The sequence below is a fragment of the Melanaphis sacchari genome, unplaced genomic scaffold (genome assembly GCF_002803265.2).
Source record: "Melanaphis sacchari strain LSU unplaced genomic scaffold, SCAv2.0 Contig107_pilon_pilon, whole genome shotgun sequence".
NCBI lineage: Eukaryota > Metazoa > Arthropoda > Insecta > Hemiptera > Aphididae > Melanaphis > Melanaphis sacchari.
In genome coordinates this window covers 337,840-365,709 of record NW_020270407.1, presented here as the reverse complement: position 1 = coordinate 365,709, position 27,870 = coordinate 337,840, and the positions used below count along the sequence as shown (strand labels likewise).

Here is a 27,870-nt window from a genome sequence, read left to right as displayed (position 1 = left end):
AAAAATTAATTAAAAAAGACATTGCAATTGAAAAAATTAAACCCACTATATTATGGTCTGTAAAGAATTTGCTTATGAAGTAGAATAAAAACTAAAAATAATAAACTGTATAATATACAAAAATACAATTAAATACAATTGTTTTAATCGAGTCTAATATTCTACACCGTATAATATCGAATGACGTCATTCGTTCTTAGTTATTATGCGGGTAACTTAATGTTTCTTTTATTTTAGGAACTCGGTGATATACATATTAAATACGTAAATAACATAAATAATAACTTATAACGCTTAAGAATTATTTGTCAAAATTATAGTATCGGTCTCAGATGTTATTGAGAAACATAAGTATTTGGATGCACGTATGGTGGTGTGATGACGTGTAATGACAAGGACAAAAAAATAAAAATAAAGTATTGTGAAATAAATAAATAATAGCGTAAAGGTAAATCGTTTTGTGCCACGTTTACCTGATTGTGGTACTCTATGCCCATGCTGAGCGTGTTGATAAGTATTGCTAACAAAATACACTGCTGGAACCGTCTGTGGTTGACAAGGAGCTTTATACACTCTCTCAACAGGGAACAACCCACCAGACAATAAATCTGCAGGCAACCCATCGCGTCGGTGAGGCACGCTTTGTTTTTACTCTCCAAATGGTCATTGTCCATCATCAGTTCACCGTCCGATTGTCTGTCCATCTGCAGAGGTGATGATAGTAAGAAGGGGGGGATGAGAAAAAATTATGATAAGTACACGATCGAGAAAAATATTAATAATGTCATTATTATTATTATGTCGTTCCGATACACGGCTCCGTAAACTGTTCCGGAACGTTTCGTATCGGAACAGATTAGGTGGTATTTGTCAACTTACGAGCGCATGACGTTTCGTCCTATTGTTGTTTCTATGGCTGTTGTTGTTATTGTTATGTATGTTGCTGTTGTTGGTGGTGCGATTCACGTTTTGGACTATGTTCGCCACGGTGGAACCCCCAGTCTTGCCGAGTGCCTTAAGCAGAGACGACAGAGCTGATTGTCCGGTGGGCAAGGCTGCCGACAGGGCACCGCTGATCGCTAAGAGTTCCTGACACGTCATGTCCTGGTCCTCGGGATCGGCCACGGCGTTATTCTATAACACCAGATTATCGTAATTATTATAAAATATGTACATTTACGTGCATAATATATGGTCATTATTGTTTTTTGCAATCATAATATACGTATTTGAGTACTGGGTGGGTGCCAACCCGTCCACCAATTTTGTCCTCGGAAAAAACGACTTGTATAATTAAAATGTTTAAATTACGATTTTGTAATATTGTTATTGTACTAGAAAGATCCTACAGTTATTTTGATTTATTGTGTTTTTTGCTTACATAAATTAAAAATAGAACAATAACAATTGAATGTTAAAATCTGCCATATTAAATTTATGGAGCTAATTTATGCAAATAATTTAAAAGTTAAAACTATTAATATTATCATAAAGTATTATAAATTTCATATAGTTTTAGAAATTATGTGTAGACGAGCATAAACTATATTCAGTGGTTGGGTGCGAGGATCAACACTTTGATACTGATACGAACACATAATATAACGTATTTGTATTATTAGTAATAGGAGAATATGTCTACTACAGTCATGCTATATTGCTACGTAATACATACATGCGAAAGGGCTCTACGAACCGCTGCAGTCAATAAATACATACAATGAGCTATTAAAATGATGTCAAGTATGCCAATAATAGATAATAGGTATTTGCTATCAAAGTGGTGTTCGCTATTTTCAAATAGTTACAATTAATTTCGTGCATTGCCGTTTTAATTATTTTGTTTTATATATGCATGCACGTTTTTCGACATTTGATAGGCAACCTAGCTAGGATACACAGTTAAAATATCATTTTAGTATTATATCGTATTTTATGTACTGCTATTACACGGTGAACGATGTCGATGCAACACGAGAGTGGCGGTGGTCAAAACCGAGTTTATTCAATTACATCAAAGTTACAAAAGGCAACAAAGTCGTTGGCGTTTACAGAGTATTGTTACGTATAGTCAACCATGTTAAATGAGCCGTGCGCACGTAACTCGTCTCCACCACAATAGACACCACTCTTTAACATGTAATACGCCAATGTTTTTAAATATATATATATATTATATTGTACTACATTAAAAATATTATATAAATAAACTATTTTGTTATCTATATACAGCGTAATTCATTAATCATGCTCAACCACATTTTTTTCCTTTAAAATAAATTTATTCAAATTCTGACTTTTTGGAGCTTTTAGAGATTATACATAAGGATAATATTTTTAATTATTAAGATTTTTTTATACCTTCTAAGGATTGTGTTGCGGTGATATTAATTTCTTTTTTTCAAATGAGTATTAACCTTTACTATGCTTAATTAGATAACTTTTTTGAAAATGACTAAGTTATCTACATTGAAATTATAATGAATAATTTTGAATTTTTTAACTTTGTGTACCAAGACTAATAATTATCCAAATACTCCATTATAATGGATTTGGATTATTTGGAAAATATAGGAGCTTTGATGATTTAAACATTAGAGTAATTTATATCAAAATTTTATAATTGATAATAAATACAAAATATATTATTACACAAAAAAAAAAAAAAAAAAAATTAAAAAAATCAATTGATAAACATTTTATAGTGAAAAAGGTTGATTTTTATTTGACAGAAAGGAGTCACTGTTGACATAAGATTTGAATGGTATACAAATCTTGATAATTGATTGTATTATCTTTAATAATAGGTATTTAAAAGTTCCAAAAAGTTACATTCGAATACAGGAAAAAATGGGAATAAGTATGTTTGGTGAATTATCCCGTATAATGAGTGAATTAGGTGGTACCGTTTACAGTGTTTGCGGATATTTTAGATTCCAAGAAAAGGATTTTTAAATTTAATTTTAATATATCATATTAATAATAGATTCGACAGAAAAAAATAGTGCCATAAACTATTTCCGTGTGTTTAAAATGATATTTCACATTTTGAACAGAAAATTATCATAATATTATTTCACGGTCGAACAATATTAAACGCATGTTATACATTAATGAATACCAAAATTTCCCTGGAGTAGAGAAATATAACACGTTTAATTTTTAAACAGCTTTCCGTGAGCAATGTATTAATAATTCTTTCGAAAGCTCACGCTCATTTCTGTGGAAAATGGGGGGGAAAAAAAAACGTTGGCCGATTAGGTACAATAAATTATAATGTAGCTCTTGAAATAACATGTTAATTTGTTAATACGATAGCGTTGTTTGTGCAACGGAAACGTGAAAACTATATTATCGTTGACGAACACGAACAATGTGCATAAAATATCATTACAAATGTACTGTTAATATTATCAAGGTGAAATACATAGGTACTACTATACGCTACAATATAAGGTTCACGCGAATACGCGGAAGAGCTGTAGGTACAATAAACTCGTGATAAAGGCGTCGTGCGAACTTCGTAAACGACGCGCGAGACTCAGGTATAGTAGGTTTATTGTGGTCGAAACCATTTCGTCATCGTGAATCCGTGGTTTAACCGGACACACGCGTAACGGTACGATTGTACGTCACATAGAAACGAGTACAGTCGAAAAACGATTTTCAAAAGTCCGGCTTCTCACGGCGGCGCTTCTTGAAGTCGACGGTCTTACGTGTTTCTTGTGCTCCTCGTCTTTCGTCCGATGTACGCTAGAGCGTTGTTTACGGCCATTTTCAATATGACACGGGTAGGCGCCAACACCATCACGATATACGAATAATATATATTATTACGATTCAAATCAAATCGCAGTTGCAGACGTGCGTACGTGCGCGAGTGTACAAGTTTTGGTGAATGTAGTGCACGTTTGTGAGTATCAATGGATGTGTGTGTGTGTGTGTGTGTGTGTGCGTGTGCGTGTACGTGTCAGTGAGTGTGGTATTTGCGGTTATTTGCGGTTCTTTGATTTACCAGTGCTACTATGGTGGTACTGGTGGAGGAAGATGTGTTCCACGCTGTCCCTTCGACCGTCTGCGTCGTCTTCTCGGTCGAACAAAGTGCGAAGTTTGCCGGGACCGCGGTGGCGGCGGCGGCGGCGGCAGCGGCGGCGGCGGCGGTAGTGGTGGGACCACTTCTAGTAATTAGTTCGTCGCTGAAAGCCACCACGACACTCCGTCTCCTTGACACGATTCCGCCGTTGCTGGATGTCGACCCCGGACTTAGGAGGTTCCCGCTCTAGAAAAGCAGCAATGGTGGGAAAAATTAAAAATAAAAAAAACCCTAATTTTTTATTCGGGTCAAGTGTGTCGCCCGTCACAACTCCCCCTTCCGCTTACTGCATCAAAAGGTTGAGGGGCGTTGCAGGAAAACACATAAATAATTACACACATACCTACACACACACACACACACACACCCACACTCACATAATATGTATATATATATATGTGTGTGTGTGTGTGTGTGTGATTTGTACGCTACTGTCCATCAAACCTCGTCACTGTCGTCGTATATATTATTATTGTTGTACAATACGTATGTTGTATAGAAAACCATCACCGAAACACGTCACATCTCCCTCTCCCTCTCCCGCTCATAGACACTTACGAAATTATTATTTCGGATTTCGTTTAATATTATACTATTGCGGGAATATCGTTTTTTTTTTTTTTTTTTACAATTTTAGTATCTACACATTATTATAACAATAATATTATATTATCACGAATAATTCTATTGTGTACGAGGTTACGTTGTACCTCCTATATAATACGTTCGTTTATATTATAAACATTATACGCTTATTAAAACTCCTTATACCTGAGTGAAAAAGTATTTAAATACGGTTTTTTTTTTTTAAGCATTTGAAAAAAATAAATACGTTTTATGTCATATTTAATGAACAGAGAAAATTAATTTAAGAAAAAACTTCCCCTCGAAGCCACTCTTATAAATGAAATTTAAAAATATTTCAGATATTTTTCAATACTTACTATAGTTACTGATCTGTGCGAGTTCTTAAAAACCGTACTTTGTCTAGATAAATAACCATTTTTTTTTTTTTTTTTTTTTGTACGACATTTTTGTACAATTTTATAATATTCTATAAAATATGTTATTCTATAGATGTTTATTTTAAATTGAGGCACGAAAATCAACTAACAAAAGCTTTATATAATTAAATATACAAGTAGTAGGTATTTGGTTATTAATATCTATTTCATAATTTTGTATATGAAATTATATATTAAGAATTTAAAATTTATTTAAAGCATAAAAAATAGTATTTACATACTTTAATGTATGCCTATATAGTATATAATATTATGTATAATCTTGTCATAATACGTGCGGTTCATGCGATCATAATATACTACATAATATGTAAAGACTTAATAGCGGCGACTACTATATCATAGTGATAATACGTATTATCAGTGAATAAAAATATTACGTTGATACTCTGTTTACACTACGTTTCAAGATTTTCTACGACAAAATACGACGACGTTAGCGTTTATATGTCGTTTCTATAGCTCTTACAAAGTTTTTTGCACGTGTACAAATTCATCTGTACTAAAACATCTCGATGGCGTCACGGAGTTGGAAAAAAAAAAAAAAGGAAAAGAAATTTGATCGAAAAATCATATTTTTTCGTACAGACTATTAATATTTAATTTAATATATGCGTGATGATATTCGATTATAATTTTTTAAACGTGACGTGTCGTTATTAATTATTATTGTTACCTTCGATGTTGATAAATTATGCACATTATCGGAAAATGGTGTGCGTTATCGGAAAATCGTGTTACGCGATCGTTTCCACTGTTCGTTTGCAAATGTATGTAATTTATCGTGTATAATATATGCAGACGTTTAACGCAATACAAAGGAACACAATCTTTCGGAATAGCTGAATAAAGAATATATTTTATTTTTTAGTTTTACACAAGTTACGTTTTGCAAACGATGTAGTACAATAAATATTACATGAGCTTAGAATTTTTAAAACTTTGTTGCAAATAAATTTCAAATTATTAGTTCAAGTTTAGATTCAATAAGTAGGTACTTAAAATAAATAATTTCAAGCATTCATCGTATATTATAGTTTAAATATTTAATTAACTCCGAGGCCCATAAAAATGATTATGTTACGATAAAAGATAAAATAATTAACATTTAAAAAGGGATGCAATTAAAAATATTTTATAGTTAGCAGTAAGTATTATAATTACGTTTCATTACTTACCGAATCGATTTGAGCGTTATCCATAAACCGGAGCATTGGCTGAGACGATTCTTCATCACCATTCCTTGCACCATTTCCGTACTTATTATCGTTTGTTTCTAAAAAATTAACTGTTTTTATGTTTTTATTAATATTTTTTGATAGCTTTCAAAGAAAAAAAAAAACTTAAAATTGATTTATTGATTTATTAATCCCTTTTTTTTGTTTCATACAAGTTTGTCAGTTTCTGATTAACGTTTTGGGTCTCAAGAGACAAATTGGTTGGGTGTAAAACTTTCGTATATTAATCAATGTTTATATAGAACAACTTTATTTATACCATTTTCCTAATTTAAGTCTGGCTAAAAGTTTGATCATTTTATGAGGTACCTATAATAACGTTTCTTTTTTAATATCGAAGTGTTCTCGGAACATGTATTGTAGCATATAAAAACATTTTAACACGAGAGTAGTTTATGAAAGGAGATTAAAAGCTTTAAAAAATATTAAAACTGTTTCATACGAATAGTGATAAAAAAATATATGTAATGTGACCGTTGGCCACAATTAAATTATTATTTTGTTGTGGAAATTTTCTATAGTATTATGTATATCGTATTATATTTTTAGATGAACTGTTCTAGCTACATATTGTAAGACGATAGGTATAGCAATTTTTGTAAGGATACAATAAAGTTATAAAATCGATTTATTTCAGATGGTGCAAGTGTTGCTTTAATCTAAGTTTTCATTTATTTTATTTTTAATGAATAATTTGATCAGTGAACACATTTTTTTCTTTATAGAATTAAATAATCTAATGAAAAACAGTTTATTTTCATCAAATGTATATTTTTTATTTAATAAACTTTTAAATATTATAGTTTTTATACAAATTAATTCTCACAACTTTGCCTGTTTTTATTTTAATTATTAGGGAGTGAATGAAGTGATAATAATTATTGAATAATTATATACCAAGGTTAAAATATGTGTAACTGGTTCATAATCTATATATATGTTTAAAATATATAATTTAGATATGATTTAATTAATTTTGAATCATTAAAAATTATACAAAAAAATCCATTTAATTTGGAATAGTTTTAGGTAAATACGTTGATGACCACTTCTCTGTATTTATTATCTTTTCAAATTCAATTACGCGTAAAATAATTTTAAATTTTTATTCGATAGCATGGCGGTATGGTGACTTGTATTGTCTAATGGTCAGAATATATAGAAAGAAAATATACATTTACTGGTATTTTTTGTAACCAACAAAAAAACTATTGTTGAAACAAAAAAAATGAACAGGATTAGAAAAAAAAAATTGTCCCCCGTTAATATTATTGTTTCGTTCTAGCAATGCAATTTTTCATTGGATGATAATTTATGATGCTGGTAATCGTATTTTTTAGATGTATTATGACGACGGTTATTTTATAGCATTTGTTATTAGTTATAATTTTATATTTAATAAAATATTGACGTCAAAATGTGATTATGATAGTTACTACAAGCTCGCACAAATACAAATTTATGAAGGCTATCGACTTTGCGCATCCATTACCGCCATTGCCATCGTTATTATTATCACTGGTAGGTACCCACTACTCATACTATCTATCGTTGTTATTATCATTCATATCGCACAGAGACGACGGCGCGTATTTTTTCCCTTACCGTTTTTGTCGTTGTTATTAGTGTTGAGCGATAGGAGCGCGACGGTGGTGGCGTTCTGCCGCTGCGCCTTCTCCTCCCTTTCGGTTTGTCGTCGCAGCATCCATACCCGATACTTTTTGATCAGTTTCCGCTTACCTCGCCTCCACAGATGAGCGACGTACCTGTCACACGCACACACAAAGTGACATTTTTAGATCATTAATATTCGCACGTAGACTGTGAATGAGATGGGCGGGAACGGCGCCCTAAACAGGCGGACGTGTGTGGAGGGAGGTGTGGGTGTGGGTGAGTGGGTTATGCGTTGTGGATGGGCCAGGTGAAATGTTGGTAATCGACGAAGGAGAGCAGTGTGATCAACGGCAGAGGGTAGTGATCGACCGGTGAGCAGGAGGGATCGACTGTGGCGTCGTCCTGAGCGGAGTATCACGCTAGTGGTGGTATAGGTAAAGGTGGCGTGAGTGGTCAGGGGGTGAAATGTAAATTAATGAATTGCTCTCGCAACTAGTGTGGCTCCCTCTCGACTCTCTCACCCTTATATTGGTGTAATGTACACTGAGAGCCTAACCGTCGACGCACACGGCGGCGTTTACAATAATAATAATTTTAACCAATATCATAGTAAATATTATTTCTGTCACACGCATAATATTGGTGTACATACACAACACCTGTGAACTCACGACATTTCGTTTCTAATCGTTTCTTATCGATGCTGTCACCCGCAGTTCATCAAAAGATCTAAGAAAAATTATATTTTTAATTTAATACATAAACGACTGGGAATATCTAATTATTCGGGTTCAGTAGATTTTGTTTTTTTAAAACCGTTTACATCCATCATAGTTATGTATACAAACTATAAAATTGTAATTATAATAAATATGCGTCAATTGTTCGTCAAAAATAATTCGCGCGACAGTTGCTCACGCGAGAAAATCGTTCGAATACGACAATTATTATTGTTCGTGTATATAATGTTTGCGAGTTCAACATATTATATAAATTCAAAACATAACATTAACATTTTTTTCTTCTTATATTATAATTAAGTAAAAACAGGTTTACATAGTTAATAATAATTCCAAATGTCAATGAGTTATTTTTTTTTATGAATGGTTTTACACTTTTACACGTACGTAGAAAGAACGTTTGTGGACATTAATATGAAAGTACAGAGTGTTATATTCATAATTGAAATTTGTATGTAACACCATGACTATAATTAATTGTTATACGGTTAAAAATCTGTTCATAATTTTTTTTTAATTTTTTCTTTTGTTTTGATAAATTTTTTGGACGGTGGGTTTTGAACCACAACATAAGCTGAATTTTTAAAATATTAGTATTTTCTTCTTTTTAGAGTGCTTATATGAGTCTCCAAATTGGATAAATTTTGTGTAGACGAAAAAAAAAATCGAGCCATCTTTGAACAGAATTAGTATATTATTCGTGGAAGGTCTATCGTTATTGAATCATGACAATTCTATACACTAATGTTGACAGTTAGATCTTTTCTATGGTTTCTATGATGTAAACGGTAAATTCAGGAGCCCTCACAGTAGTCTTATTTGGCAATAATAGTTCTTTATTTTCATAAAAATATTCAGAATCTAAAAGTTTTTTATAGTCTTTTATAACTTAGTTCTGTGGCACACAAGCTCCGGACAAGTAACTTACAAATATTTAGGAACATTCAGAATTTTGTGTGTATTTTTTTTTTTTTTTTGTAACATTGCTTTTTGTAAGTAGTTCCAAATAAATTTTGATATGTAAAAAAAAAAACATTCATATATTTAAGTATTTGGAAATTCAGATTTAATAATATTTATCGTTGCTTTTTCAAAATCCATCATAATATACTGGGGATTTAAATTTTAGTTTAATGATTTAAGAGTTTTTAAATATTTTATATATGTATCTTATTTTTTGTCATGAAGAATATAAGCAGAATCAATAACATTTGAATAATTTTCAATGTGAATAGTACATAATTATTAGAACAGAATTAGTGAATAAATAAAAGTGCTATCACGAAATCAACTAAGGTGATTATTCATTAACTTTAAACTCTTTTTTATCGAAAAAAAATAATATTATTCTTGTATTTCATCTATTATCAAAACAAAAACAATTGTTACTAATACCTTTGTAATATAAAAATTAAAGTTTAAAGAGTTTAAAGAAGAATTTAGTTTAGTTTAAGGAGCACATTTATTTTTTTTTCAAACGAGCTACGCTGGATAATTGGCTACAACTGATATAGGGAATCTAAAAAAAAACAACATTTTATTTGCAGTACTTATATACACATTGCATAAAATTAATAAATTTAAATTAATTAAATAAATTCTATATAAGCAAGGCTTTAAAAAATAATTATCAATTTTATTAAATGTCATTAAAAATTAAAAATACGTACATTGTTTATATTTACAGTTAATATCAAGACAAATATTTCGTAATAAATATAAAAATATAAATCATAAATTATGGTAATAGTTACAAGATCTCAAATAAAAAAAAAAGCAAATAAAAATAAAAATGCAAAAAAATGTAAAATATGACATTGAACTCTTATTATACAGCGCAAGTTTCGAGCACTTATTCATAATTTTATTTTATGATTCATAATACTTAGATAATTTAATTTACCAGACTTGCTGAATTTTCTATGAATTTATGACTTATAGTTTCTGAGATTAATTCCTTTTTCTCCATTTGAGTATTATCTGGTACATGAGTCTGTTCGAAAAATTTGACAACCTCGTAATTTCCCACATGAACACGACTACCGCAATTATATTTTTTATATATTGTACATTTCCAATAAACTTTTGTTGTGTTTTGTTTTTCAAAGTAAAACACGTGGTTTTTATGTATATTTTTGAGCATCACTGATCTCTGATCACGTTTTACGTATTTTAAAATCATAGTAATTTAATATATATATATCACAGTAAAATAAAATTGGACGAACAAAATACCGATTGTATGATACTAGTTGCTCTGTTGTATGATTTTTATGACAGGTGTGTATTAGTGTTATTATTACTGTAAATGGTGTTGCATAATCCATTAACAGTGCTATTTTTGTGTCCATTTGATAACTCATATAAAGTTTGATAACGATAAGTTATCGAAACGATTTTAACACGTGTTTGCATTAAGCAATATTTCTCACTAAAATATCAAATAGGTGTTAAAGATACCAAATGTAATATCGTCACTGACATATACATTACAAAATATATTACACGATAATCAAAATTCTTATCATTTTGATATCTTCGAGTAATTGTTTTTTCACGAAACATTGTCGTATTCCAATAATTTTCCCGTGAATAGCTGTCACGCGAACAACCGTTGTGCGAACTATTTTTGGCGAACAATTGACGTGTTTCCAACTGTAATAATTCAAGTAAATAAAGCAACTTAATGTTTAAACAGAGTACTATAAATCTTTTTAGATACTTACATAAAATACAGCTACACAACTTGTCATGTGTCATGTCAATAAGACCAAGCAATATTAAATCGTTTCGATTTAATATTTAAAATAATACAATTACAATTCAACATTTAAAAATATAGACGTGGAGGAGCTTGCAGACCATCTGCTCAGAAGTATGTTTTTGAAAAAGTATAATTTTGATACACTTGTCATTTATAATGAAATATTTATTTCCTTAAATACTAAAAAATGTGTGAATACGTGTTTTCGTAAACACAATATTTTCATTCTTTGAAATGCGTATAGATTCATTCATGTATGTAAAATAAAGATATGAATCAGTGTTATATTGTTAAACTTAATATTTGTTTTCCAAAAATGGAAATTGATATGCTTAAAATATTATACAAATCACAAACTAGTAGTATAATCAACTAGTCTAATAGCTAAGTAGGTATACATGAACTACAAAATATTATGTTAATTGATTAGAAATTGTTTTGAAGATAAATACCAATCCTTAATTAACTATTCCAAAAAATGAAGTCACATTTTTTATAATAAGGTTATACGCAATATTATTTTCAAACATTTATTGATACTATATTACATTATATATTGTATTTCATTATAGTTGTCAGAAAGCGAATGTAATGTTGGCGTTTAATCAATGCATTTTAATAAAAAATAAAAGTAACCTATAATAGTCTACACTATTTTGTTCGTGTTTGGGTCTTTGTAACTTTGTGTAATACACTGCGTTAGGTCAGCAAAGATCATATTAACGTATCACAACTCTAGAAAAATGTACGTGAATGAAATTCTAAAATATCAATCAATCGCCACATCTATATTAAAGTATTTTTCACGTACAACAATTATGTAGGTATGCAGTTTTTTTTTTCAAACTTAATTCAACATTATATAAAATAAAATTGAATTGTTGAGAATGCAATGACTTAAAGTTGATTACGGCAAACCTATATATTATGTATAATGTGTATATTTATTTACTTATTTTAGTCTTTTCCGTTATTGAATGGTCTCTTAAATTTGGTGAAGTTTGATAGTCAAGCGTAAAAAATATTTGTTTAATAAATAAATGTCTTAATTGTTATCTCAAAATTCAATTTTCCTTATCATTATTTTATAAATTAGTTCATTTTAATGCACTAATATATGTCAAATCATGTTATAGTGTTTTACCGTCTTATTCTTGTATTTTGATCTCTGTGTGTTCATTCATTTTATTGAATATATAAAATATTAATTTATTGAGTGATTATTTTAACGCATAACACTTATCGTTTTGAAATTGATTAATGTTTTTTACTAATAAATAATTAAAATTCATTGTAAAACTACATTTTTGAAAAAAAATTGTAAAACTTTTTATTTTTTAGATTCTAAAAAATTTAGAGTATTGTGATACATAAAAATTAAATTTTTAATAAATAGTTAATTTATTAATTTTGATTATCAGGAAGATAGGATTCACAAAATGTGAATTAAATTATGTTCCATTATAATAAAAACCAAACAAAATATAATAATTTTCCTATCATAAAAAAAAAAAAAAACAAGTTATATAAAACATTAATAAGCTCAAGTAATTCAAAGTTCGGTTTCTTAACATAAAATTATAATATTTTTTCTTCGAAACAGTAAATTAAAAATGTCTGATTTTCATTCGAAAAATGAAAAAAAAATTACAATAAATAACTAATAACAATAAAAAAACTGTAAATTAAATTTATTATTTTTAAATTGTTGTCTTTCATTCACTTAAAGTTATGTAAAATGTATTGTTGTATTGTTAAATATGTTGATAGTAGATAAAATCATGAATGTCTTGCGTTAGATTAATCTGTTTGTATAAAATTACGTTTTTTCAAAAACTTAATTAGTTGAGAGACTATTTAAAATAAAGTTAAAATTAAAAAAATACATACAATTTATTCTCTTCTATTTATTGGGAAATTTAATTACTATTTCTAGGTTTATAATTATACGACACATTGTTTACCTTGATGATCATGCCTGATATGTTTTTTCTATAAATTGCGACATTATCTATTCAAGTATTCATATTTATATATTTATAGGCAGTATGAATAAAATAACTCATAGACTCAATTAATAAAAAATGTTTCACAATAAAAATATTTATTCATTTCTATAAATTATTAATTTTTTAATAATTAATTGAAGTTTATCTATTCTAAAGTATTTTTTGATTAGCGATATTGGAAATACTAGATTTTTTCCCCTACACATATTAAGTTTATCCTTTATTTTATCATGTTTTTTTATTCCCCGAATCGTATACAATCTATAAATACAAATAAATACAATCTGTAATATCTTATATAGAAATATGAGTACATAAATTCGAACATTATTTTTATTTATAAAATAAAATAACTAAGCATTTTTTATTTTATTATAATTATAATACTATAATATTATTGAACTTTCTTTAATTTAAATTAAAAAAAAACGAATTCGTAAATCGTAGTGTTGTGAACGTTCGATGCATTCTCTGTAAATTTAAATATTGATTTTTTTATACATATTTATACCACTGTCAGTACTTGATATTTCTGAAAATGAAATATTTCACCCTAGTTGATGGAAAACTTAACACATTATGATGACTTATTCAAAATTTCACTATCTGTACAGAAGTTCAATACAATTCACATGGGTAGAAAAATTGCTTTAATTCACCAATGGGATGTTTGAAGTGAAATTCTTTGTTTAGACATCACACAAATACTCAACATACGTACTATCAATACGCTTAACACCTAGCGAGAATCAAAATAAAACCCTCAGAATATAGAAAAAATACGATTTACAGTTCGTCAAAAAAATACACATTAATTGTAAGTAAATATTGTTGCCGTCGTCGTTATTTTTCGACAAACCAATAAGACTCTGTCATCTCTCGGGAGAGTAACATGTAGAAGTGATGATATAGAATATAATATTTACGTTGACAATTGTTATTACTATTATTTCGTTGTATATTATACACATTATACATAGATGTTATTTGTATGTTGTTAGAAATGTACTAACAAGTAGGTAAACAAGTTTTTTATTATTTTTATAGTGGAGAAACATGTGTTCGTAGTTTTTGTAATGAGCTCAATACATATATTGTTATTTCACGTATTTTCTAGCAGAAGTAAATAGTATGAAAGCTATTATAATCTAGGATTTAATTTTTTCGCAGAAATATAGTATAAATAAAGATTATGTTTCATCTCATCAGTTCTTTAATTTTTAACGTATAGAAATAACAAATATACGAGTGTTCCAAATTTCACGCGATTGCAAATTTTAGCATGATATACTTAAACTAGAAAAAAATGACCTATGTAAAAACCTCTTTAAATCATATAATCTAAATTAATTTAATAATAATTTTTTTTTTTTTATATAAAAAATGGGAGATTACATGGGTAACTATTAAAATTTATATTTTTAAAATACAATTCATATAAGATTTATTTTTTTAATGAATTTTGACGAATCATTTATATTTATGCATTAATAATTAGAGAATTTATTTAAATTCGGTTTTTATATTTAAATTGTAAAATGTCATCAATGAATAATAATAAATATTATTATAATATACGTCTGTGCTTATATTATACGCCGATGTATTATTGTACAACATTAATGATCTGTACGCTATCTAATTATCAGTTTATTTTATTAATAAAAGGTGTGTTTGGTATCTTAATTTAATTTCATATTAAATAGGTCAAATAAAAAAAAAAACAAGGCATTAGTTAATATACTTGTAATATTATGTATGTATATTGTACTTATAATTATAATCAATGCTATTAGTGAAACGTGTTTTATCTTTTTAATAATTTTATATCATATTTATTATTTATGATATAAAATTATAAAAAAATATCATACAGTCGATAAGTAATATATAATTATACCAAATTTTTGTATAAATTATTTTATACAGTATACAATTATTTAAAATGTATACAAATAGGTTACCTAGTCGTAATTTTTAACTAATGAAAGTATCTAAATATACTTTTTGATTTAAATAAAAGTAATAATATACCTAATTTCATATTTCGTTTGAATCAAATTAATAATAGATGTACCATTTCTAATTAGTGCAAAATGACAACATTGATTTCAAAAACTTATATAATTAAACTTCGCGTTTAACACGAATAGTGCTAAATGATGCATATAAAATCAAATAGATTTTAAAAGAACATTACCTTTTCACTACATAAAGATATGGTCAATCCAATATTAAATTATAACTATTAGGACTTAAATGTTGTTACATTTATTAAAAGTTATTGAAGACTAATGATTATAGTTAGACTTAGGGGTTTCAAAGCTTTAAATACAGACAAATACAAATAAAAATATGAGCGTATACATATATTGCATACACTAACGACAAAACGAATTTGACTGAATTTATTTAAAAATGTATTTATTATAATATCAGTTTTTCCTTTTTTGAATACTTTTACCGATCGCTCCAATATCAATGTCATTGAATAAAAAAACACCCGATAGGTCAATATGAGAAATTACCATTTGTGGCACGGAGGAATGGAGCACAAAGCAAATTAAATAGAAGTCACATAGTTGTCATGTATTCAACATTGGTAAAATACATTACATCAGCGGTTCTCAATCTTTTTAGTACTGCGACCCAAATTTTCCCCGAAAAATCTTTAATGACCCACATGGTTTCACTTTTCAAAAAGTAGTTAAATAAAAAAAAAAAATTAATTTAAAATAATATAATATAATATATTTCAATTTTTTTAACAAAATTTGTTTATTAGGTTTACATTATTATTTTTATTATTGTATAGGTTTATAATCAATATATTTTTACAAATGTACTTTATTTAATAATAATCTGTTTAAAATTAATTTAACATACATTTCTTAGAATCTGTACAATTTAAAAAACTGTTCGCGACCCACCAAAAATTGACCGACGACCCACAGTTTGAGAAACGCTGCATTAATGTAATGATTACATAATATGTACTTATAGGAATTTTAATTTTTAAACTGCATTTATATGACATTTTTTTCAACTAATAAGTAAAACCATATAATATGAAAAATACATACATACATATAAAATGTATAGTTTTATATTATTATAACTAACATTATAATGACTTTTTAATTTAATTATAATAGCATCAAAATCCCAATCATGACATCAAACATAATTTGTAAGTATTTTAACTAAATTTAAAAGCAAATTTAATTTATAAGACATATACGTATGTATAAATTAATTTGAAATATTATGTACAATTTTTATATGTAAGGATCAATATTTACTAATATAAGACAAATTATTGTTGTCATTTAGTATATTTAATATAAAATAAACGACTCGATATGTATAATAAACTAAATTACTATTTCGCTATTTCTATTACACTATTAAAAATTAAAGTATTCATATACTCAAATTAGTTGAAAACAGTTAATTCTGTGCGAATAACCTTGTTAACTATAACAGCCAGTCTTTAAAGTTATTTTATTATGAGTAGTAATTGTTTACAACACTCAATACTTAAATTGATTAGCCACAAGCAATATTACTTTATAAATATTTATATCAAATATGATTGACCAATTTAACTTACAGAATTTTGGTTCATGCTAGAGGTTTAAAACTACTTTAATCGAATAATAAATTACATAAGTATCTACTATTTTGCTATATTTATTACACTATTATATGCGATCAATAGTTAAACAAATTAGTAGAAAATAATGACAAAGCACTCATAAGCTCTAAATGGTGGTTTTTGTATGAATAGTCTTAGAAAATATAATTGCAAAACTTTAAAAAGTTATAAATTCTAAGAATTAACATAGACCAACAAAAAAACCATACATAGAAATATTTATTAAGTAAATTGTTGAATTCTGAAATATTATCTAATGATGGTGATGAACAGAAATATAATCTTTCTATGATCTGAACATGAAATATAAAGTACCTTATTGTAAATTGATAAATGTACCAAATTACCAAAATTACTTCTTTTGATGTCAGTTTTAAACAAATGCAAACATTTACAGACGATAAAAACCAGTTGAAAAAAATTCAAACGCACTAATTACAAAGAATTAAAAAATATAAACTTGATGAAATAATTAGATATTTATTTAAATTTAGTTTTAATTGTCATATAAAAATTATAAAGTAAAAATTAAAAAGTGGCAACCGTTATTCATTATTAAGTTATCAACAAACAGCCACGTAATACCTAATGATTTATCACTATTATAGTATTGATAAAATAATATGTTGTAAGCATAGAATATTCTGTGGTATAAGTCGGTAGATACTATCACTATAGCAATATTACCTTTAACCAGGTTAAGTTCGGGCTTAGTTTTGTCTTAGTTACGTCATGAATATGCTTTTAGTTTAAGAATCTGATAAAGTATAATAAACTAGATAGCTTATAGACACGTTTTATCAAGTAAGTGATTATATTTTATAATAACTAATTATGTATAACAATTATGATATCCTTAATCATTCATAAAACAATTTGATAGTACAAAATACTATTATCACAATCTTAGACTTTTAAATTATACATATTATTTAAAGTTCTAAACTCATCGATTTTCAAATTAAAAAATACCTATTATAAAAAGACAATCAAAAATAAAAATATCAAACCATAATATGGATATAAATTTTGTACATTATACTGATTACTATAAACTGTAATAAATTGATAACTCTATATCCAGATTGTTAAGGACGTACTACGGAAGCATTTTTAGTGTTATTTAATGTAGACATTTTATAAATTAATATAAATACTCAGTTGTCGATAGATCCTTCAATTATTTACACATTAATGTAAACGTCGCGTCAAATTTCAAAAATTAAACTGTGCATGAATCATGTTACAAAAATATAGGTTCCCATTTGAATTTTAAAAATCACCCCCACGAACCTCTCCATCCTAATAAAAAAAAAAAAAAAAATGTTTAATATCAAAATAATTTTGATTATATGATTTAAAAAGAATTTGACATAAGTAATTTTCTCCTAATTTAAATATATCATGCTGAAATCCGCTGTCACATGAAATTTGGAATACATGAACACTTAATGTTTTCGTTAGTAATAAGTAATAACTTATCAGTGTATAATTGTTTATCATTTAAATTTCAAAGTTTTAAGACAAAGTAAGTGATTATTCTAGTAATATTTAGTAATAATTATTTATTTTTTCTTGAATAAGAATGCAATTATTTAAGATCAAGTCAATTGATTCGACTTTCATTTAAATTTTTTATTGACCATTTTATAATTGTAAATCCTTTGGACAATTCTTCTATTAATTTGATATTTTTTTACCAATTAATTTAGAGTGTATAGTTTAATTTATAGATTATGTTTATCATAATGTCTGTAATTTAATTATTAATTTAAATCTTATTTTTATATTTTCATGTACTAATAACACAATAATTTTCAAAAACCAACATGTCAATAATAAAACAAAGATAAACCCATGTCTTATAAATTAAATTAAACTAATTTAATATATATTTATATATATAAATAAAAATTGGAATTTAAATGTTGTTAAAAAAAAAAAAAAAAAATAACATATTTCAATAAGTATTTTATTGCATATTATATGACTGTTAGTAGCATTTTGTCTTTTTAATTTTATACAAATCAATTTTTATTACAGTTGGATTTCAAATTAACTAAAATTAAGGCATATTTCTGTATTTAAACTCAAACTTATACATTTAAAATACATATTGAACAACCAAGAATAGCAAAATAATTCTATTAAGAAGTAATCAAACTTCGTAAATGGAATGTATTCTACGAAAATCGTTTAAATTATAATAATAATTAATGACTCTAAATACATACGAGTTTTAATCCGGTATATTATGTTTTTAATTTAAGTTAAATTTAAATAAAAACAAATGATTAAAAGCTATGAAAAATGTGTGTACGCATTTACGAATAAACACACTTAAATTATTAGAAAGAATTGTGCTTGAAAATTGTGTATTGTTAGATATAATTAATGTTTCAACCAATAAAAATATCTTTTATACTGTCCTCCAAATAAATACCGCACTTATTAACACATCCTCAAGTGACATTTGTCATGTTCTCTTCGTATGTGTTAGAATTTACTTAGAGTATAACACTTTTATGAATTTAAGTAAAATAAAAGTTCAAGGTAAGTAATTCTAGGTAATTCACATTCATTAGAGCGTTGTACTTACACCAATAAACGTGTTGTGTATTTACCTTAAAGATTAGTGTTTATTTGGCTACATTATATTCTTGTGTAATCATTAGACTCAAGAACAAAATTATGTTAATAATGCGCCAACACGTAATTTTACTATGCAGATGCGTATCTAAAACTATCCTATTAAAGTTTTTATCCTCTACTAAGCAAGTAAAATTATGTAAAATAATTATAAATTTTTTTATTCCTTAACTCTTAGGTAAAACTTGAATATTTTGAATGCAATCGTGTGATTTTAAAATTTTCTATTTAAGTTGTTTTCAAAATGAAATAAACCTTAATAGTTTTTGTTTGATTAGATACCTATATATGGCTATTACTATTATCGTGTTTGTGAACTTCTTAGAAAAAGACTCGAAAATGCACTTTAAGCCGTTAATTGAACTTAATCATCAGGGTCACCGTTCGATTGTTCTACCACTAAATATACTTTGTGCCCCTGTAGGCATACTTTATTTTTGGTTTTTAAATTGTTTAATTGAATTGCTTAACATCTGGTATATAATACAACAGTTGTGTTAAATGTAGTCCATTATATCTACAAACTTATCAATTTGATTTAATGCCGAAAAAAAATATTATTAATATTTTTTTACTAAATTTTTATTAAACATATTTTTATATAGTGATAGTTGGCTATAGATAAAATTACAATAATTCTAATTCGCGTAAAACCTTTATAACTATACATTTATTGATTTTTACTTGAACATGCTATATAAGATACTGTGAACGTTTAGCATCAGACATACACAAAGTATAAACATTTGGCTTATCAGACTATAGATTACAGATCCTATGGCCTAATGCCAAGGGTCGACGGATGAGTTAAATCTCAATACGATTTTGGAAGTAATTAAAACTCCCAAATCGCAACACAATTTATTAATGCCTGTTGTTAAAATTTACACAAACAGCGATATTTGATTGCTATGTTAACTAGATAATTAATTCAAATGTTCCAATGGTTGATAGTACAAAAATTATATTGCTAAATTATTTGCTTTTAGATAAATTGTATGCTAAATTTTTATCAAAAATAATTAATATTTATGAGGTGAGTATTACGTTAATTGAGTAGAAAAATCAGAAAAATTAGATTAAGTATTTATTAAAAATTTCATTCTATAACTTCTTGTAAGTTTTGAAATTAATTGTTTAAAAATATTGTCTTTCAGTTAATATCGTATCTGTTTCTAATAAAATAAATAAAACATTTTTTTATGGAGTTTTTAAATATTATACCTTAAAAAAATTCGATGTACTATGTTTAAACTGCTGATTTAGATTAGAATGGCTGTAGCTGTAAAATATGATTATGTAAGACTTTAAAAAGACTATTATGTATTTATTTTAGTTATGGTTCATTCGTTAGTAAATCGAGCTTAAAATAAATCATTTACACACTTTATTCTCGTGTGGCAAATAAACGAATAAAGTTCAAAAGAAAACTTTTGGGACATGTAATACATATTCTTTTAAAATTACTGTATTACTGTAACGTTGTTTTTGGCCAATTTAGAATGCAATAGTATACGTATCGATAATAGTTACGCTAGTTTTCATCAGTTAACCAGTTAATTATTCTTTTCACTAATATTTAACAAACGTTTTTACTATTTAAATATGAGTGACTATTATGATTTATTTTTCAACGTATAATTAACTAATAGTGTTGATTTTATATTTAAATCTATTTTATAACAGCATTACATTCGTTTTAAGCTTTAAATCATTACTAGATTATTTAAAAATCTGCGATTGAAAAAATTATATTTGCTCAGAGAAAAATATTAAAGCAGCCTTAACTTCATCAATAAAAAAAATGATGTTTGAATCCTTATCTAAAAATATTTTACGGAAACGGAAGAAACTCATTTGTAAATAATACGCGCATTATGTATCTATATAATGACCAGTTAAATTATTTGTTATTTGACAGTCAAAAATCGATTTTATATAAGAAATATTATCAAAGTTTTAAATAGGTAAAAAAAAAAAATAATACGAGAAAATTACAATTTTTTTAATTTTATTGATGGTATTAAAAAATATAAAATATATAAACAGATATTGATCTAATATTACTATTTGGATTCAAATGTTTTAAAAACTTTCGCCCCACAAAAAGTTTTAATGAAAACTATATTAAGTAGATAGTATTAGAAACTTGATAATATATATTTTTATTTTACAGCTTCAGGGTTTCTAAAAAGTAATAAATAAGAATAGACGTTAAAATATTTATTAATATATATCTGTATTTGAATAAAAAGTTTGATTGTATTTATTTTTATAAGCCAGCTTGATTATTCTTCGAGTAAAACGTTCAATATGCATGCTTTGGAAATGTGATAATTATAAAAATTTTAATATCAACCGTTTCGACTTACTATATGAAATATTTAAAAGAAATAAATTTAAAGTTCCTTATATATTTTTTCCATACGATTATGTACAATATTATTATTATTATTATTATTATTATCATTACTTTTATTATATTGTTATTCTTATCTTTGTATGACTAAAATATTTGCTATTTTCTATTAATGTTGGTTTGATATTTTTTTTCAATATCATTGTTAATATACAAACTAAACTAATGTGAAGTAATAGATTTTAAAAAATCGTTGAAAAAAAAAAACATTTAACATAAAAATAATAAATAGACACAGATAAAGGACATTTCAAGTCATATAAAAAGTCAATAATGTTCTATTAATATTTTATTACTAATGGAAAAATATTTCAACGCCTTTAACTCGATACATTATTGTGTAACTTCCAATGTCAGTGTAACGATATTATGCTCAAAATAATTGATTTAGTTAGAATTAAATAAATTAATAACAATGAGGTAAAAACAGATGAACTAAAATAATGCATTTTTCGATAACTAATTGACAGTTACAATGTATTCATTAATAAAATATATATTATTACCAGAGATATATTAGATATTGGAAAAATAAATTATTTATTAAATTATGACAAACGAAATAATTTCAATCTTTACTATGATAAAACCTTTGAAATTGATTAATTCCTTGAAAGGTCAAGTATAGAATATTCCTATTTAAAATGAAACGCACTCGATAGACTACTCCTAAGTATTCATTGTATTGATCTCAAAAGAAATAAAATTCGAAGATTACTAAATTTTAACAAAAAAAAAAGTAAAATATGTTCATATTATTATGTAATTATTTTTCTTATCGCTTTAATTCGAATTTAACGTTTTTAAGACCATCATAGGTTAAAGAACATTATTGTATTTGATCCTAACCGATTTAAAAATATAAATATACTTGTGTAATATATTTAAGGATTGTTAAGTTATCGCGCGCAACCTTGTAATATACCTATATTTTATAAAATATATAATATATAATATAATACGATTTGAAAACTTACAAAAAATGTCGATCATAATTTAATGTTTACACGTCAATTTATTTTTTCGAAATTTTACGGTAAAATAAAATCCAGATTATAACGTAAGCTTTTTACTATCATATCTTCAGTGTTGCGTAAAAAGGAACCAAATTGAAATGGTCACCGGTATAGTCCTCATCGAATATAAAGCCGACCCCCTCTATTGTTCAGATTCTTTGGACCGTTATATTATCGATTTCATCCCAAACAATCTTGTTTAAATATTTTATTATACTATAACTGACTAAATAATCAAAAACGATTGTTCATTTTACAACAGAATTTCAGGTATAAAGTTGTGCTCAATTATTTTCAATGACTGTTTATTAGAGAACAGTAGATTAAAATGTTCGGAATAAATCAAAACTGGCTATTATGATATTGATTTACGGTTTGAGAAGAAAGGATACAATGATGATGAAAAGTTTATGATTTACTTAAATAATATTTTTTGGATGCTAAATGGAAATGCAGAAATCGTATTGTTGATGAACATATTATTATTATATTAAACAAGCATCTCAAAATATTTAATGACCAATTACTATTTCTATCGTGAAATGAAAACGGATATTTTACTCGTATTATAACAATACTCTAAATTGCCAAAGTTTCTACAGACGTGTAGTGTCTACTTACATAGCAACAATTTCTAATTGTTAAATTATAGAATTGTGAATTTCCATTTCTATTGATGTAAGTGCTTACCTATATTTTATTTTAATGTTGGTTTACCATATATTTATGTGTTTTTTTTTATACTATATTTTTTGCAATTATTGTTGTCTATAGTTATAAAAAATGGAAAAAGTAGTATCTATAAAAAATGAATATGTGAATGTAAAAAATTTGATTAGAATTTGAAGGCTGTATTTGAATTCAAGATATGAAATTATTAAAAACAAGTTTGTTATTATAATCATGAATATATATATTTTTAATCAATTCATGTATGATGTATGCATGGAATGTATGCTATTTTCGTATCGCAAATGATTCAATAACTATGCAAATTTAATAATTACGAGTATGTTAAAATATATAATAACGCATTAAACATCTAAAACATGGTAATAAAAAAATAAATTATACTACTTTTACACCATTGGTGTACTATCTCAACTATATGGAGTCGAAAACTATAGTCTTATATCTCCATAGTATTATCTTCCACCTATATTTTAATCAATTATGCCATTTTCATGTCATTCTATATTTTTTCTATCCATCTCGTTTTCGATCTTCCTCATCCACTATTTTTTTTTTACATTAATTTCAATAAAAAAGAAATGATCCATTATTATTATTAGACGAATTATTAACTAAAATTATAATAAAAAATTGGTTGGTTTACAGGGTGCCATCTTAAGCTTAAATGGCGAAAAATGGAAACTGCTGACATTCAAAATAATTGTTCAATACTGTTTATTACAACGGTCTGTAATTTGTAATTTCAACTTTGAATATTGTTAAATATCCAACTATTGGGAACCAATTAAAAAACTAAGATGCATGAATTATCTAGGTCATTGAGGCGTGTGCCTTAACATAAATCACTGCTTTTAAAAAATGAGTCCGAGTAAGGCTTGGTTTAACCCTTAAAATGTTATATACTTTGTTGAAAGCAAAAACACGAAAAAAAAATGAAAATGGCACAAATTATCGTAAAAGCAATAGTTAGCTTGCTACATAAAATATTAATTTAAGTAAAAAGTTTGTGATTAATTAAAATATACTTAATACATGAAAATTATAAAACAAATTATGATGAGTATTTTGACAAAATACAATGCAGTTAGAAAACGTTGTGTGAATATTTGAATTTAAATCTTGTGATATTCTTCTTTAATTGGACCATAGACTTATGGACTAATAAACAGTATTTTTTACTCCTCTTTATTCTCAAAACTTGTTAACCGAATAAAAAAAGAGAAATAACACTAAGTGAAAATCAATAAATAATATATTTATATAGGTTGATATTATCAATATTTCATCAATATAGATAAGGAAACCTACAATAGTTAAAAAATAATATTGAAAATATCAATAATTATTGTTAAAGATATTTTTTTATGGCATACTAAAATAAAAACTCGCATCGATTTTTAATTGCAGAATAAATTTTCTTGAAATTGGTAAAAAAAAGTTGAGTAAATCGTTGTGAATACAACAGTATTGAATATATTGTTAGTTACTTGTTATATGATACTGAATTTATACATTTTAAAATTATTTTATTTTTAATAATTCTTTATTTTTGTTTAAGAACTGCACTACATGAATTTCCACTTAAGTAATACTTTAAGCCTTTTTACAACTTTACTCTTTTTTATATACTTTTTACCAATTCAGTTTTTCTCTAATATTTTTCAGCATATGTTTTAGAACGTATCAGTTTTTCAGTTGATATGTTTGTATTTAACAAGATACTAGAAAATCTAAATCACAATAATGTGCTCACATATATGATTATATACCTGTGTATGAAAATATTTTTCTGTTGGTTCAAATATATTTTTTTATCCATATTTCTTACACGATTTTAGCATCGAAAGAAACAATACTTATGCAATTTATATATGTAATAATACTGTAATATTGTATAATATTTGTATGCAAGCACAAAATTAGTTTAATTATATTGTCTCTAATTATTTTCATTTATCAGTTTCATATATATTATATATGTTATAATAATATAATATAGAAAGTGTCATATATTGTACATATTATCAGCTTTGAAAGTATACCGTCAATGAACTTCATGATAATATTTGCGTACATAAAAACAATTATTAGTTGTATATTGGTAATTATATGTTCTCATAAATTACTAGAAATGTAAATAATACTGCAAAAACATTTTATTAAATCAAATTGCTATTGTAAATATCAAAAATAGAAATACTATGTATTATGGTACAAGCTACAACTCTACAGTCTCATTGATTGTATTTTAGCATTTATAATAGCTAATGTAAATTTATAAATATTACTACATGCAGTATATTAGTACTTAAGTAACTAGAAATTTATTAATGTGTTTATAATAATTTATTTCATGTTATATATACAAATATATAATCAAACTATCATAAATATCCCATCGTTTTTATTTTAAGTTATTAACTATAGTTATATTGGTTAAGATTAAATCAATGGAAGCTTAACACATTTATAATTGTTTTTACGAAATATAATCAATTTAAATTTATTTATGGAGTAATTGCTAAAATCGAATTGATTTAACACCATATGAACAGATTATAAAATATAAACATTTCATTTTTGTCATAATAAATAAAAACCCATTTGTCATAACCATGTGTATATCTAGCTCCTCCATTAATGGTCAAAATAGAACACTCTCATTTGTTTTACTGATTGATAGTTAAATAGATATAATTTTACGAAATTTCAGGTATATTTTTCTTGAAATAGGCAGAAGAAAACATATTGATAACTATTCAACTATTTATGAGTTGTGTTCGACATCAAGTTCTTTGTAAACAGTCTTTATAACAGTATGATTTTTAACTAGGTAGTTAAAAAAAAATCTAATTTATCTTTAGGTAATTATTATTGTTATTATAGATTAAGATTCAACGCCAAAAATAAACGCTTGAGACTATGATTTTTTTAAATTAAACGACTCACAGGGGAACTTCAATTATTTTATTTCGAATTGTAGTGTGTAAGTAAATAAACTTAGCATTGAGATAAATAATTAAGCTAAAAAATAAGTTTTATAAAAAAAAGAAAAAAAAGTTTGGTTTCTAAATTAGAATAATTATTCATGTACTTAAATAGTATTTTACTGTATGAAAATTGATATTAATAATTCTATAACTATTTGAGTTCACATTTGTTGGTGATAAATGTCGAACTAATTGTTATACGTCATTTTAATATTAAATGATAATTTGGACGTAGACGAAATGTGTCGAGTGAACACTTTTGTGGTAGTCAATTATTATTGATAATATAGATAATAATTTATATAACTATTAGGATGCATTAACGTATAATATTCATAGATATATGTATAGAATGCCACAATTGTTATAGTACATTTACACAGCTAGAATTTTACTAAAACGCTGTTTAAAATGTGAAGTCAAAACTCATAACTAATTAACACTCGGTATACGAATGTACTTCATGAAAATAAGTTATATTAATTTTAAAGTGTTTTTACAATATAAAAAAATTGCTTTGGTTTTTTAAATTATATATAAAAAAAAAAAATAAAATACATTAATTATACTGGAAAAATTAATAATAATAGTAATAAAAACAACAATACACACATATTATATATTATATTTAATATAGCAAAAATGTATAAAATTTAGATATAAAAATAAAAATATAGTGTTAAAAACCTATTTTTTAAATGTAATGTTCTCTAAAATTGTATACTAGAACGAAAGGTTGTAGATATGTCACCTTTTGGCGATCAATATTTTAATGTTTATATAAGCCCCACGCAAATATTATTCAAATATCATTCGGGTTTCTTTAAATTTATGTTTTTACAGTTCAAATACCCACTGTAAATGGTATAAAAAGGTTGAATATTGTTGTATAATATTTTATAATTTAATTAAACGAGATTAAATTTAAAGTTCAAATACAATAATATTATAAATTGGATAAA

General features: G+C 25.9%; 1 protein-coding gene across 1 annotated transcript in view; it reads right to left on the bottom strand.

Annotated features, from left to right (window-relative positions):
- Window positions 1-27,870, bottom strand: part of LOC112603395 (voltage-dependent T-type calcium channel subunit alpha-1G) — a 237,092-nt gene that overhangs the window by 39,551 nt on the left and 169,671 nt on the right. The window contains exons 10-14 of the mRNA XM_025351931.1: window positions 7,962-8,122; window positions 6,297-6,406; window positions 4,016-4,279; window positions 880-1,134; window positions 474-704 (exon numbers count right to left, since the gene is read on the bottom strand). Of these exons, the coding sequence (XP_025207716.1) occupies window positions 474-704; window positions 880-1,134; window positions 4,016-4,279; window positions 6,297-6,406; window positions 7,962-8,122 (1,021 nt within the window). The remainder of the gene's footprint in view (window positions 1-473; window positions 705-879; window positions 1,135-4,015; window positions 4,280-6,296; window positions 6,407-7,961; window positions 8,123-27,870) is intronic.